General features: G+C 38.2%; 1 protein-coding gene across 2 annotated transcripts in view; it reads left to right on the top strand.

Annotated features, from left to right (window-relative positions):
* The window catches only part of LOC117293070 (desmoplakin-like), a 42,503-nt gene that overhangs the window by 22,826 nt on the left and 4,478 nt on the right, over positions 1-15,199 (top strand). Inside the window, exons 14-20 of one of the 2 annotated variants that reach the window (XM_033775286.1) lie at positions 2,643-2,753; positions 3,490-3,697; positions 4,768-4,899; positions 6,831-6,969; positions 11,029-11,108; positions 12,171-12,209; positions 13,278-13,430. In XM_033775286.1, coding sequence (XP_033631177.1) covers positions 2,643-2,753; positions 3,490-3,697; positions 4,768-4,899; positions 6,831-6,969; positions 11,029-11,108; positions 12,171-12,209; positions 13,278-13,430 — 862 coding nt within the window. The remainder of the gene's footprint in view (positions 1-2,642; positions 2,754-3,489; positions 3,698-4,767; positions 4,900-6,830; positions 6,970-11,028; positions 11,109-12,170; positions 12,210-13,277; positions 13,431-15,199) is intronic. The other variant, XM_033775293.1, reaches the window with a different exon arrangement.

Here is a 15,199-nt window from a genome sequence, read left to right on the forward strand (position 1 = left end):
TTGCCAAGGTCATGCTTGGTATTCTCACCATCCCACACAGCAATGCTGATTGCGAGAGAGTATTCAGTCAGGTCAGAAAAAACAAAACAGACTTTAGAGGATCTATGAGTAATAATCTTCTGTCTGCTCTACTGGTCACTAAAGCTCAACAGAAAGGCCCTTGCTATGCTAGAGAATTTGACACCTCGTTCTTAAAGAGAGCCAAATCAGCTACTTATAAAGCTCTCAATGATGACAGTTCTAGGGATCTGTAGGTACATGTATATATGACATTCTGTTCTTGCATATTGTCAATTTATTTTTATCTTGCATTTCAAATGAACAAAGACTGCATCACATGGAAAGGGGGGCCACTCCCAAAGGATAACACTGAAATTTCATACAAATTGTGTGCATGTCAAACACCGCGATGCGCAATTTCGTAGAAATTGTATGCTCGTCAAACGCCGGGATATGCCACGATGTTTTATTACTAATTGAAATTTTCAAATGTTGGCAGCTATGCAACATGTATTAAATTGATTGTGATTGTTATGTTTCCGTGCCATTGAATCATTGTAGTAGTAGACTCAGTCAGTGAGATGGACCAGTGTTCTTTCCTGTATGACTTAAACTACATACTTTACCTTGTGCTTGAGTGTGTCAGTAATGTGAATATAGTCCCTCCACTGTGTTCAACATTAACTAGTGACATTAACTGTGTTGTGTCCTAAATACATTCAGACACAATGATTCTTTGTCTGGAATAGCTTTCTCTCGGTGTCATTTGGACTGAAAGACCTATACTTATTAGATGATTGGTGCTGCACCAGAGCTTTCTCTCGGTGTCATTGGGACTGAAAGACCTATACTTATTGGATGATTGGTGCTGCACCAGAGCTTTCTCTCGGTGTCATTTGGACTGAAAGACCTATACTTATTGGATGATTGGTGCTGCACCAGAGCTTTCTCTCGGTGTCATTGGGACTGAAAGACCTATACTTATTGGATGATTGGTGCTGCACCAGAGCTTTCTCTTGGTGTCATTTGGACTGAAAGACCTATACTTATTGGATGATTGGTGCTGCACCAGAGCTTTCTCTCGGTGTCATTTGGACTGAAAGACCTATACTTATTGGATGATTGGTGCTGCACCAGAGCTTTCTCTCGGTGTCATTTGGACTGAAAGACCTATACTTATTAGATGATTGGTGCTGCACCAGAGCTTTCTCTTGGTGTCATTTGGACTGAAAGACCTATACTTATTGGATGATTGGTGCTGCACCAGAGCTTTCTCTCGGTGTCATTTGGACTGAAAGACCTATACTTATTGGATGATTGGTGCTGCACCAGAGCTTTCTCTCGGTGTCATTTGGACTGAAAGACCTATACTTATTAGATGATTGGTGCTGCACCAGAGCTTTCTCTCGGTGTCATTTGGACTGAAAGACCTATACTTATTGGATGATTGGTGCTGCACCAGAGCTTTCTCTCGGTGTCATTTGGACTGAAAGACCTATACTTATTGGATGATTGGTGCTGCACCAGAGCTTTCTCTCGGTGTCATTTGGACTGAAAGACCTATACTTGTTGGATGATTGGTGCTGCACCAGAGCTTTCTCTCGGTGTCATTTGGACTGAAAGACCTATACTTATTAGATGATTGGTGCTGCACCAGAGCTTTCTCTCGGTGTCATTTGGACTGAAAGACCTATACTTATTAGATGATTGGTGCTGCACCAGAGCTTTCTCTCAGTGTCATTTGGACTGAAAGACCTATACTTATTGGATGATTGGTGCTGCACCAGAGCTTTCTCTCGGTGTCATTTGGACTGAAAGACCTATACTTATTGGATGATTGGTGCTGCACCAGAGCTTTCTCTCGGTGTCATTTGGACTGAAAGACCTATACTTATTGGATGATTGGTGCTGCACCAGAGCTTTCTCTCGGTGTCATTTGGACTGAAAGACCTATACTTATTGGATGATTGGTGCTGCACCAGAGCTTTCTCTCGGTGTCATTTGGACTGAAAGACCTATACTTATTGGATGATTGGTGCTGCACCAGAGCTTTCTCTCGGTGTCATTTGGACTGAAAGACCTATACTTATTGGATGATTGGTGCTGCACCAGAGCTTTCTCTCGGTGTCATTTGGACTGAAAGACCTATACTTATTGGATGATTGGTGCTGCACCAGAGCTTTCTCTCGGTGTCATTTGGACTGAAAGACCTATACTTATTGGATGATTGGTGCTGCACCAGAGCTTTCTCTCGGTGTCATTTGGACTGAAAGACCTATACTTATTAGATGATTGGTGCTGCACCAGAGCTTTCTCTCGGTGTCATTTGGACTGAAAGACCTATACTTATTGGATGATTGGTGCTGCACCAGAGCTTTCTCTCGGTGTCATTTGGACTGAAAGACCTATACTTATTAGATGATTGGTGCTGCACCAGAGCTTTCTCTCGGTGTCATTGGGACTGAAAGACCTATACTTATTGGATATGTGCCTTCTTAAACAACAAATTGTTTGGATTTCTACTGCTGAAAAATATTTCTAATTTTGTGCAAATAAATGGAGCAGCGGAAACAACATGTTGATGTCACAGGTTGAGGTTAAATTGTTTGTATCTCAAGCATTCCTTTGTGTAATTCTTGCAGACTGCAAAACAAGAAGGAAGATCTAACCAAGAAAGCTAACGAAACGGCTCGCATGAAACAAGAAAATGATGAGATGGAACTTCGCATGAAACAGCTTGAAGAAAACCATCAGTAAGTGGAAAGCTTAGCGCTCGGTAGTAGAAACTCAAGATTCTGAGTAATGTGAACCACTGCCTGAATATTCCTTTTGTTAATTCAATCATTCATTCAATACAAAATAATTGTTAGCATAAAAACTTACTTGGTAACAAGCAATGGAGAGCTGTTGATAGCAAACGGCTCCCTCTGAAGTAACGTAGTTTTTGAGAAAGAAGTAATATCTCACTCAAATATTTGAATTGATTTTGAGACCTCAGCTGAGGTCTGGAAGTCAAGCATCTGCAAGCACACAGTGCGACAAGGGTGTTTTTTCTTCCATAAATCTCACGCAACTTTGATGACCAATTGAGTTCAAGTTTTCACTGGTTTGTTATATTATGCATATTTTGAGATACACCAAGTGAGAAGACTGGTCTTTGACAATTACCAATAGTGTCTAGTGCCTTTAAAGAAAAGCATCACAAGGTATAAAATTAGTTCTGAAAATTCTTTTAAAGGCAAGAAAACTTAACTGTCAACTAAATCTCAGTTTTTATTATTACTTGCCAAATCAAAATAAACACCTAATTATAATTGTGTACACAATTGGACCCAAACCCCTTATCTTTCTGTGTTTCCTCAAAAACAAGACCACCTTACTTGGACATATTTTTAAAGGATGTTTGAAGTTCGTGTTTATTGAAAGCTATATGAACGAGATGACTGTACCATGCCCTTAATGTATCTATTTTATATTGTTATATATCAGAGTGACTGTTCAGTTACTGGGCAAACAGATCACTGATTTCAGGAGTATCCTGACAAGGGAGCGGAAGGAGCGTTTTGATCTTCAGGAGAAACGAGACAAGTTGACTCGGGAAATCGATGACTTCAAACTGGCATTCAGCAAGTTTATGTTTGATATGAATCTGAGAATAAATAAAGCCAAACAGGAACAGACGGATCTGTCAAATGAAGTAAGATATGATTGATTAACTACACTGTGCATTGACCATTAAGGCTGTCCCTCTAGACAATGTCAACTTGTTTACAAAAGGAGCAACTTAGTGCATTCCAGGGCATTTCCTGGCAGGCAAGAAAATGCACAATTTTTTTTATTTAGCATTTATTTTCAACATAAACTCAAAATTTATATAACAAAAACAACTTTTGAGATGTGCCCCCTTTCTTCATATAAAAGTTGTTTTAATAATTTGTATATTAAGAAATGGGGCACATCTCTGTGATCACCTTTTAATATAAGATTTTGTGTTTATTTCTACTTAGCTGTGTACACTGTGAGGCCTGAAGAAATTGAAACTCTGTGGCTTTTTAGTAGCATCAATGTCTGCTATTTACAACCCTATTTTGTGAATGCTTTCCCAGTTTAACCTTCCGTTGTAGGGATGTTCATAATGAGTGTTGATAATGCTCAAAATGTAGCTTCTCAAAGTAAACTTCTATGCATCTTTCAAAAAGACATTTGTCCATTTCAGGCTGAAAGGCACCCAATTTAATTAAAATTTATTGGGTTTAATTCCATAGTTTGATTCTAGACAATGAGAGGATTAAGATAAATGCTCTTATTGAAATTAAAAACCTGAAATATTACCTTTTTCAAGACTTGACACCAACAACAATTGTCCTGGGAAGTATATCCATCTGAAACTCTGCCATGTGCAAAGGTTGCTTCTCAACGCTTGCTTCATACTTTGATTTCCACAATCTAAATTTAGGACAGGTGACAGGTAAAACAAACCTGAAAATATACACTTTTTAAAATGTTTTTTTCCCCTTTGAAAAGATGAAATGAAATGTTTGAAAGTTGGTTGTAAGGTTTGTTAATAGAAAATATTGAAACATCTAGAATGGGAATCCATTAATTGTTTTCCAAATCTGGTGACACTTTTTACCTGTAGCGATTCCTACAGATGTGCTTAATTTGTCATTGTTCTTTTTTCCCGCTTTTTCCAATTTAGAATTGAAGATTTTGTAAAACAAATGCATAAATATTTATTCTTCAAGTTTAACCTCTGACTTGTTTCAGGGAGTTCAGCTACAGAAAGAGCTTCAGTCCGATTCTGCTGCTACTCAGCAATTACAGAGCGAGTTAAAACAAATGAAAGAGAAGTTTACTAAAATGAAGAACAAGTTGGATGACTCCATTAAGCATTTACAGGTTAGTAGTTCTCTATTCAACCTAGGATTGAAATAAAAGGGAACAGGGTGGTTTGACAGACTGACGTCATATTTGATTCTTTAAAAAACTCACAAAGGGGACAATTAGAGTAAAACATTGATGAGCACACAGAAGTACTTGTTTTAATACTGAGTTGACAAACAAGTTTAGGTGCTACATGTTTAAAGCATGGGCATAACAAAATGGGGCACGAAATGGTGGGACTCCAAATGCTGTAGAGAAGAAATGAATTTTGGCAGAGAGTATGCAACGACTAGCTGCGTGTGTTTGAGTGTGTCATCTAATTGACACTAATGACTGTAACAACATCTGGTTGGTTTGAAAAAGGATGTCTTTGGTTTGATTTTGTGGACAAAGATAATTCCTTGATTTACAGGTGAACATTAAGAGAGTGTGTTGGTGATTGTACCTGTTAATATCAAGAATTTAAAAAAGGTATTTTAACAGAAGGATGTTTTATAAGTTTTGAATAGTTTTGGGTTGAACAAGACAAATTTACTAGAATGAACTTGAACCTGTGACTTTGGGATTAGCAGGCAGGCACTCTACCAACTAAGCTATCTAGCCCTAGTGTTGTGACTTTGGGATTAGCAGGCAGGCACTCTACCAACTAAGCTATCTAGCCCTAGTGTTGTGACTTTGGGATTAGCAGGCAGGCACTCTACCAACTAAGCTATCTAGCCCTAGTGTTGTGACTTTGTGATTAGCAGGCAGGCACTCTACCAACTAAGCTATCTAGCCCTAGTGTCGTGACTTTGGGATTAGCAGGCACTCTACCAACTAAGCTATCTAGCCCTAGTGTTGTGACTTTGGGATTAGCAGGCAGGCACTCAACCAACTAAGATATCTAGCCCTAGTGTTGTGACTTTGGGATTAGCAGGCAGGCACTCTACCAACTAAGCTATCTAGCCCTAGTATTGTGACTATGGGATTAGCAGGCACTCTACCAACTAAGCTATCTAGCTCTTCTGTTGCGACTTTGGGATTAGCAGGCAGGCACTCTACCAACTAAGCTATCTAGCCCTAGTGTTGTGACTTTGGGATTAGCAGGCAGGCACTCTACCAACTAAGCTATCTAGCCCTAGTGTTGTGACTTTGGGATTAGCAGGCAGGCACTCTACCAACTAAGCTATCTAGCCCTAGTGTTGTGACTTTGGGATTAGCAGGCAGGCACTCTACCAACTAAGCTATCTAGCCCTAGTGTTGTGACTTTGGGATTAGCAGGCAGGTACTCTACCAACTAAGCTATCTAGCCCTAGTGTTGTGACTATGGGATTAGCAGGCAGGCACTCTACCAACTAAGCTATCTAGCCCTAGTGTTGTGACTTTGGGATTAGCAGGCAGGCACTCTACCAACTAAGCTATCTAGCCCTAGTGTTGTGACTATGGGATTAGCAGGCAGGCACTCTACCAACTAAGCTATCTAGCCCTAGTGTTGTGACTTTGGGATTAGCAGGCAGGTACTCTACCAACTAAGCTATCTAGCCCTAGTGTTGTGACTTTGGGATTAGCAGGCAGGCACTCTACCAACTAAGCTATCTAGCCCTAGTGTTGTGACTTTGGGATTAGCAGGCAGGTACTCTACCAACTAAGCTATCTAGCCCTAGTGTTGTGACTTTGGGATTAGCAGGCAGGCACTCTACCAACTAAGCTATCTAGCCCTAAAGTTGGTGGTCTCCCTGAAATGATTCACATTATGCTCTAACCAATTGGCCTGGAGCCCACTATATACAGGCTTAAGCAACTCAGACTATTGAATTGAATTGAAATAGAAAACAAAAAACATTAGTAGTGAGGTTGCCCATGCAAATGTAGAACGGCATAACTAAGGGGGAAGAGGGTGAATTGATCAATGATGTTCATACACCCTGTATCATTTCTAAATATTATAAATATCTCAATTTTTGCAGAAAACACAGGAAGGTCTTGAAAAAGATCGATCTGAAAAAACGCATCAAATTGAAGAAAGTACCCCTGGTTATGATGAACTGGAAAAGCTGTTTGACGAGAAGACAAAGGAGTATGAAGCTAAGAAGAAGAGTGTTGTCCGTAAGTACAGTATCCCAATGCAGAATGTCTTAATGTCCTATAGTCGCCTTCTTAGCCCTTAAAGTACATTTGTGATAGTTCTGAAATCCTACTTTACAAAAAACATTGTGACAATGAAACTAGATTAAACAAAGTAAAGATAAGAATTATTTTAATCATATGCACTGTATTTTTGTATTCATTTGAGGATTTGTGAATTTTGAACATCGTGAAACAGGCAGAGTTTTGGCCATTAGCTACGGTCATGACATGCTGGAATATCAGACTTACCACCCATGCCATAAAAAGTGACAAACAGTAAGGGCCGCCTATTGATGATCTCTTGTAATTCTTGTCCGACGCATTACAAGTCTTTTTTAATATTATTATTATTATTATTGGTAAGGATATGGAATTAACCAATAAACCTTGAAGAGGTTTGAGAATGATATGGAATTAACCAATAAACCTTGAAGAGGTTTGAGAAGGATATGGAATTAACCAATAAACCTTGAAGAGGTTTGAGAAGGATATGGAATTAACCAATAAACCTTGAAGAGGTTTGAGAAGGATATGGAATGAACCAATAAACCTTGAAGAGGTTTGAGAAGGATATGGAATTAACCAATAAACCTTGAAGAGGTTTGAGAATGATACGGAATGAACCAATAAACCTTGAAGAGGTTTGAGAAGGATATGGAATTAACCAATAAACCTTGAAGAGGTTTGAGAAGGATATGGAATTAACCAATAAACCTTGAAGTGGTTTGAGAAGGATATGGAATGAACCAATAAACCTTGAAGAGGTTTGAGAAGGATATGGAATTAACCAATAAACCTTGAAGAGGTTTGAGAATGATATGGAATGAACCAATAAACCTTGAAGAGGTTTGAGAAGGATATGGAATTAACCAATAAACCTTGAAGAGATTTGAGAATGATATGGAATTAACCAATAAACCTTGAAGAGGTTTGAGAAGGATATGGAATTAACCAATAAACCTTGAAGAGGTTTGAGAATGATATGGAATTAACCAATTAACCTTGAAGAGGTTTGAGAAGGATATGGAATTAACCAATAAACCTTGAAGAGGTTTGAGAAGGATATGGAATTAACCAATAAACCTTGAAGAGGTTTGAGAATGATATGGAATTAACCAATTAACCTTGAAGAGGTTTGAGAAGGATATGGAATTAACCAATAAACCTTGAAGAGGTTTGAGAAGGATATGGAATTAACCAATAAACCTTGAAGAGGTTTGAGAAGGATATGGAATTAACCAATAAACCTTGAAGAGGTTTGAGAAGGATATGGAATTAACCAATAAACCTTGAAGAGGTTTGAGAATGATATGGAATGAACCAATAAACCTTGAAGAGGTTTGAGAAGGATATGGAATTAACCAATAAACCTTGAAGAGGTTTGAGAAGGATATGGAATTAACCAATAAACCTTGAAGAGGTTTGAGAAGGATATGGAATTAACCAATAAACCTTGAAGAGGTTTGAGAAGGATATGGAATTAACCAATAAACCTTGAAGAGGTTTGAGAAGGATATGGAATTAACCAATAAACCTTGAAGAGGTTTGAGAAGGATATGGAATTAACCAATAAACCTTGAAGAGGTTTGAGAAGGATATGGAATTAACCAATAAACCTTGAAGAGGTTTGAGAAGGATATGGAATTAACCAATAAACCTTGAAGAGGTTTGAGAAGGATATGGAATTAACCAATAAACCTTGAAGAGGTTTGAGAAGGATATGGAATTAACCAATAAACCTTGAAGAGGTTTGAGAATGATATGGAATGAACCAATAAACCTTGAAGAGGTTTGAGAAGGATATGGAATTAACCAATAAACCTTGAAGAGGTTTGAGAAGGATATGGAATTAACCAATAAACCTTGAAGAGGTTTGAGAATGATATGGAATTAACCTTGTACCACGCAACAATGCATGCAATGTAATGTCCAGACTGGTTCCTGCCATTCACCTTGTACCAAATGAAGCAGAGCACCAACAATGCATGCAATGTAATGTCCAGACTGGTTCCTGCCATTCACCTTGTACCAAATGAAGCAGAGCACCAACAATGCATGCAATGTAATGTCCAGACTGGTTCTTGCCATTCACCTTGTACCAAATGAAGCAGAGCACCAACAATGCATGCAATGTAATGTCCAGACTGGTTCCTGCCATTCACCTTGTACCACGCAACAATGCATGCAATGTAATGTCCAGACTGGTTCCTGCCATTCACCTTGTACCACCCATAAGGGACAAATGAAGCAGAGCACCAACAATGCATGCAATGTAATGTCCAGACTGGTTCCTGCCATTCACCTTGTACCAAATGAAGCAGAGCACCAACAATGCATGCAATGTAATGTCCAGACTGGTTCCTGCCATTCACCTTGTACCACGCATAAGGGACAAATGAAGCAGAGCACCAACAATGCATGCAATGTAATGTCCAGACTGGTTCCTGCCATTCACCTTGTACCACGCATAAGGGACAAATGAAGCAGAGCACCAACAATGCATGCAATGTAATGTCCAGACTGGTTCCTGCCATTCACCTTGTACCACGCATAAGGGACAAATGAAGCAGAGCACCAACAATGCATGCAATGTAATGTCCAGACTGGTTCCTGCCATTCACCTTGTACCACGCATAAGGGACAAATGAAGCAGAGCACCAACAATGCATGCAATGTAATGTCCAGACTGGTTCCTGCCATTCACCTTGTACCACGCATAAGGGACAAATGAAGCAGAGCACCAACAATGCATGCAATGTAATGTCCAGACTGGTTCCTGCCATTCACCTTGTACCAAATGAAGCAGAGCACCAACAATGCATGCAATGTAATGTCCAGACTGGTTCCTGCCATTCACCTTGTACCACGCAACAATGCATGCAATGTAATGTCCAGACTGGTTCCTGCCATTCACCTTGTACCAAATGAAGCAGAGCACCAACAATGCATGCAATGTAATGTCCAGACTGGTTCCTGCCATTCACCTTGTACCACGCAACAATGCATGCAATGTAATGTCCAGACTGGTTCCTGCCATTCACCTTGTACCACCCATAAGGGACAAATGAAGCAGAGCACCAACAATGCATGCAATGTAATGTCCAGACTGGTTCCTGCCATTCACCTTGTACCACGCATAAGGGACAAATGAAGCAGAGCACCAACAATGCATGCAATGTAATGTCCAGACTGGTTCCTGCCATTCACCTTGTACCACGCAACAATGCATGCAATGTAATGTCCAGACTGGTTCCTGCCATTCACCTTGTACCAAATGAAGCAGAGCACCAACAATGCATGCAATGTAATGTCCAGACTGGTTCCTGCCATTCACCTTGTACCACGCATAATGTTCTGGGCATGTTATCAAATCAACTGACTGCCTTACACAAACAGTTTTTGTCCTTGAAAAGTTTGCTTGTATACACAGGACCCAGTGTCAAGTGCTTACAAAAGAAACTCAAAGTGGGTAGAAGAATTGTTATAGCAAAATAAAAAGAATCTTGAAAAAATTGCATGTCTCAGTGCAAATCATTCTCAAAATTGTAGGTTGTATGTCTTTCTTGTAGATGTTTATTTCTGGAACTCAAGTAATTTGTACTTCCATTCAACTTAAAATCTTATTACGTGATGGGAATAAAGTATTTCCAATCCTCTGGTATTGAATGTTGAACACAACCAAAAACAGTTGAAGTTCATTTTATCAGGGATTTGTGTGCTGGTTCATTTCAGGCTTATTTCATCAAAGTGACGTTTAGAGTAATCATATGCTGTTTTCTAATTTCTCACAGCAATTTTTTATGGAAATAGTTTGTTTTATGGGAAACTTATTTTTAATCAGTGATACTTATGAAGGATTGCTTTCATGTTTCAATGTACCCAACTGATGCTTGGAGGACATTCTGGTCTGCTCCCCGTTAGGATATGATTTCACATTGTCATTATCAGTCAGGGAACATGACAATCATGCCCGGGGTAATAGAGCTATTTTAGGCACTCTATGATCGGCATTGTTGATTTTTTCTATTTCTTTATTAGAATTGAAGAACCAGAGGAGCAGTTTGGAAGATGCAGCGGCCAGAGGTAAAAAGGAGATAGTCAAACTCAGCAATCCATCGGTAAGATTACAAACAGAACAAATATTGTCTCCAGTATTTAGAATCTATAGTGGTGTCAAACACTGTAAGTATGATGCACAATGATGCACTGTGCAGTAGAGAGCATCTCTCTTGTTAGATACAACATTACCCATTGAACATTGTTGATTCTAGATGCACAAGTGCATGTATGAAGCTTCTATATGTTTGTTGCATGCACATAACTGAGGAATTCATTTTAGAGATGATGCAAGCTGGCTAAAATTGTTTGGGTGGCTTTTGTTGGTGTTCAAATATTTTAATAAGTAGTAAACCACTGAGGCCAATTGAATCTTATTAGTTGGTTTTACAGATTTTTTAGGTGCTCATAAGGGTCATCACAGGAAATAAATGAAAATGAAAATGATGATGATAAGTGTAACAATCTAAATTCCTCGACTGACAATGATACGATCTGCTTAAGGTTACGTAGGGATGTGCCTCCATCTCGCAGTTCCAAATCAGTTTTAATAATGTGTTTTACATCTTTCAACTTTTCTGTTTCATACTGTAATTAATTGTTCTTTTTTTTCATTTTATTTATTGTTTCTGCAAACTGGATTTTTTTTTAAAACAAGTAATGAACGAAGGGATAATGGCAGGAATGATTCAGAGTACACTCTTTGTAAGATTTAATTACTTAATTATTCTACACTGAATACATGAATGAATCTAAAAAAGGTGCTTTTGGGTTGTGAGAAAATTATATTTCATATTGGGTGAATAAAATCCCTAAATTATTAAAATGGTGGTTTACATTGTAAAACTCTGGACTATCTACCTGAACTTAAACAATTTTAAAGATAAATGGTTGTGGACTGTATAATTGTAAGAAAAACCAAGTTAATGTCAATTAATTTAACTACTCCTTTAACTGCTTTAAAATCTATCAAAGAACTACATGTATATAAAACACACTGAGGTACACACTATATGTTGCTGCTTAAAGTGGTGATTTAGTATTTGATGATTACCGATTGTATATTTGGAGATTAACTTGTACTGTGTATTGATTGTATTGTACAACCCCTTCATGCAATACAGCCTCTTGGAAAGAAGAGTTCTACAACCTTGGCACCACAGGTTGATCATATTTACTTGTTTCTATCCCAAAGATTCCTACTAACAACTAACAATATCAACTAAGTAACAACTAACAATATCAACCAAAATGTATCAACATGTTTGCCGTTCAGCACATTTCTTAATTTTGCTCCCAATTTCACATAACAATAATATATACAATGCATGAAAGGTCTATGATTCTCATAGTATTGGAAAAATCGTTTGATAATATAATTTAACAGTGTCTTTAATTGTCTAATTCCATCAGCACAACTTTTGTTAATTCTATTTATTTTAAATTGTGTGAGTAACAAAAGTATGTTGACTGTGATCTAAAGTTTGTAAAGATCTGAACTGTTTTAAAAGCACCCTTAATGTACTGCAGTGGTTGTTTTAACTGTCAAACTGTTATCAGTATATGTATTATGGTCTTCATCTTCTCAAAGGGTCAATACGTGATTTGTAGACCTAAGTACTACATGTAAGTGTATTACAGGGGGCAGATCCAGGATTTTGTAATTGGGGGGAGGGGCACATCAGGATATCACATCAAGGAGTGGTTGGGGGGGAGTGGTCCATTAAACGGTTGGTGCACAGGGGCCGGCTTTAAGCAGAGAAATAGACACACTTTTCAAACAATTTAGATCCATATCAATCTTCTAACTTTACTAGGCAAATTTCCCTAGTTGGGGTCTGAGCTATGAGCTTTTGGCGTTTTGAGGGGTAAAAAATAGTTTCTGTGTGCCTAAAAACAGAGATATAGACACATTTTGTAAGCATTTTTTGATCTAAATTATTCTAATTTTATTCAGAGAAAAAAAAAGGCAGTAGTAAGAAAAAGAGTTGACCTTCCTTATACCTGTCAAGTTTCCTAGCTGTGTATAAGGACAAAGCTGGCCTAGCTGTTTACCACTTAAATTTCAAACAATGAATCCAAGGATCCAGAAAAAGCTTACCTGGGTACCTTCAGCAACTTCAAATTTACTTGATTCACTACCCAATCCCTGAAGTTTCTTTCCTTCATATTGTACACAACTCGTGCTTTGACCTGAAAAAATAATCAAATTTTGGATGGTTTGTTGTCAGGTGGTACTACGGCAGGAACTGAAACAGCAAAGAACAAGAGCACTGTCTAAGATGAAGGAGCAAGCCAAGGAGCTAGAAAGGATTGAAGAAGACATCTACCAAGCAGGCAGGAAACTCAATACAGTCATTATGGAAAATCAGAAATTCCAAGTAGTAAGTGTACTCACTAGGCAGACAGAAAACCACCCAATGGTATTCTGCACTCTGTATGTCTTTCTTGGCAAAATAACTACAGAATAATACCTTAGGAGAATGGACAATAAAGTGTAGATTCTTGTGTACGTTGTAGTCTTGAATCTACACTTGAGTCTATCCTCTGACTTAAACTATTTCCACCAATCTTTGTATTTGTGAATCAACATTTAGTCACCTTTATAACTATTTTGCAAAATCTACAAGCATTATTATATAGTGCTTGCAACTGTCTAACCAGTGGGAAAAGATAGGAGACCTCCAGCAGGATGGCTGATTAAAGAGCGGGATAAGATCCCTTTGTACAAAAGGAGTGGTACCGCCACTCTGCATTGTTGCATGTACGTGCAAAGATGAATCATTGGAGACAAGAATTGCAAAAATACACAGTTTTGGCATGCGCAGTGTGTTTTCATTGTCTTTCATGGATGTGCACATAGTACAAAAGATTCCGTTGTTTTTCCGTTTTTGTGTGTGTTTTTTTTTCACAAGAAAATCGGAGTTGCAGAAGGTGATGAGTTGTGATTGACTTCTTCATTTACCGTTTGTGGTGTTTTTATGAAAATATCATAGCATATTTTTACATTTTTTGTGACTTACCAGTCACTGGCAGTGGTTCAAAATTTGGGTATTAGCACACAAGGGTGGTTTGTATTAAATTGTGTTTTTCATTTTGGTGGGCGAAAGCTTCGGAAAATTTTATCAGGTCTCAAAAAAGTATTTTTTTCTTTATTATATCCATACAACATACGACGCCATAGTTGGTGAAGAACCAAGTGCGCACGCGCAAACTCACAGACGCCAGGTTGCCCATTGTTTGTATAAGGTATGTGGGTGATTACGAGGTGTCGTTAAACTGCTGCGTTACCATTGGTTCAGCTTTTGAAGTCTCTTCGTTCGAACTCCTTCTCTTCCTTACTCCATGGTACACTCAACTGTAGATTAAAAACGAATCTACAGTTGAGTGTAGATTCAAAAAATTAATCTTCACTTTCATCAATAGAGTGAGAAAGAAGAAATAGTTTGAATGTACATAATAAATGAGGAATATGGGATGATGAGAATAAGTTAATTACAGAACAGCCTGTGAAGGTTACAAGATTACATGGTTCAGTTGCTCATTAAAAAACTTGAAGGTGTGTTGCTAATTATAGTCCTACTATTATCATGCATTATCAACTCCAGAAACCCCAGGGTAGTGGCCATGGAAATGGTAGTTAAGAAGCAGGCTAAAGCTCACTGTGGTTTGTCTTTCACATGTAGGAGGTTCACAATCTCACCATCAAAGGAAACAACCCAACACTGAAATTATTCAAGAATTCAGTTGACAGCCAAACTTTGTTTTCTCTTTTGAGTTACAGTACAACTGACTAATAATTAAAGAGAGAAAAAAAAAAAAAAAAATCTAATTTGATCAGTCCTGAAGAGGGCTGATTGCACATCAGAGAATACAGGCATATAGTTTAGGTCATATGTCATGCTAACTGTCATGTTATTCACTGTGCTAATCTGTGTGGACAACATGGTCGACCCTGGTGCGTGATTAAATCCATATACACTAATGTCAGATAATAGCTCCTTTGAAACCTTAACTTGTTTTCTAATGACTACAGATTATTTTACTAATGATCACGGTCTTTGGTCAGTGGTCAGGGGTTGTCCTTGAGGTCACAGTGGTGAATTATTTCATTTTTCTGCATCAACATTCAATAGAGCTATTTTGTGTCAAA

Source organism: Asterias rubens, chromosome 1 (assembly GCF_902459465.1).
Source record: "Asterias rubens chromosome 1, eAstRub1.3, whole genome shotgun sequence".
Taxonomy (NCBI): Eukaryota; Metazoa; Echinodermata; class Asteroidea; order Forcipulatida; family Asteriidae; genus Asterias; species Asterias rubens.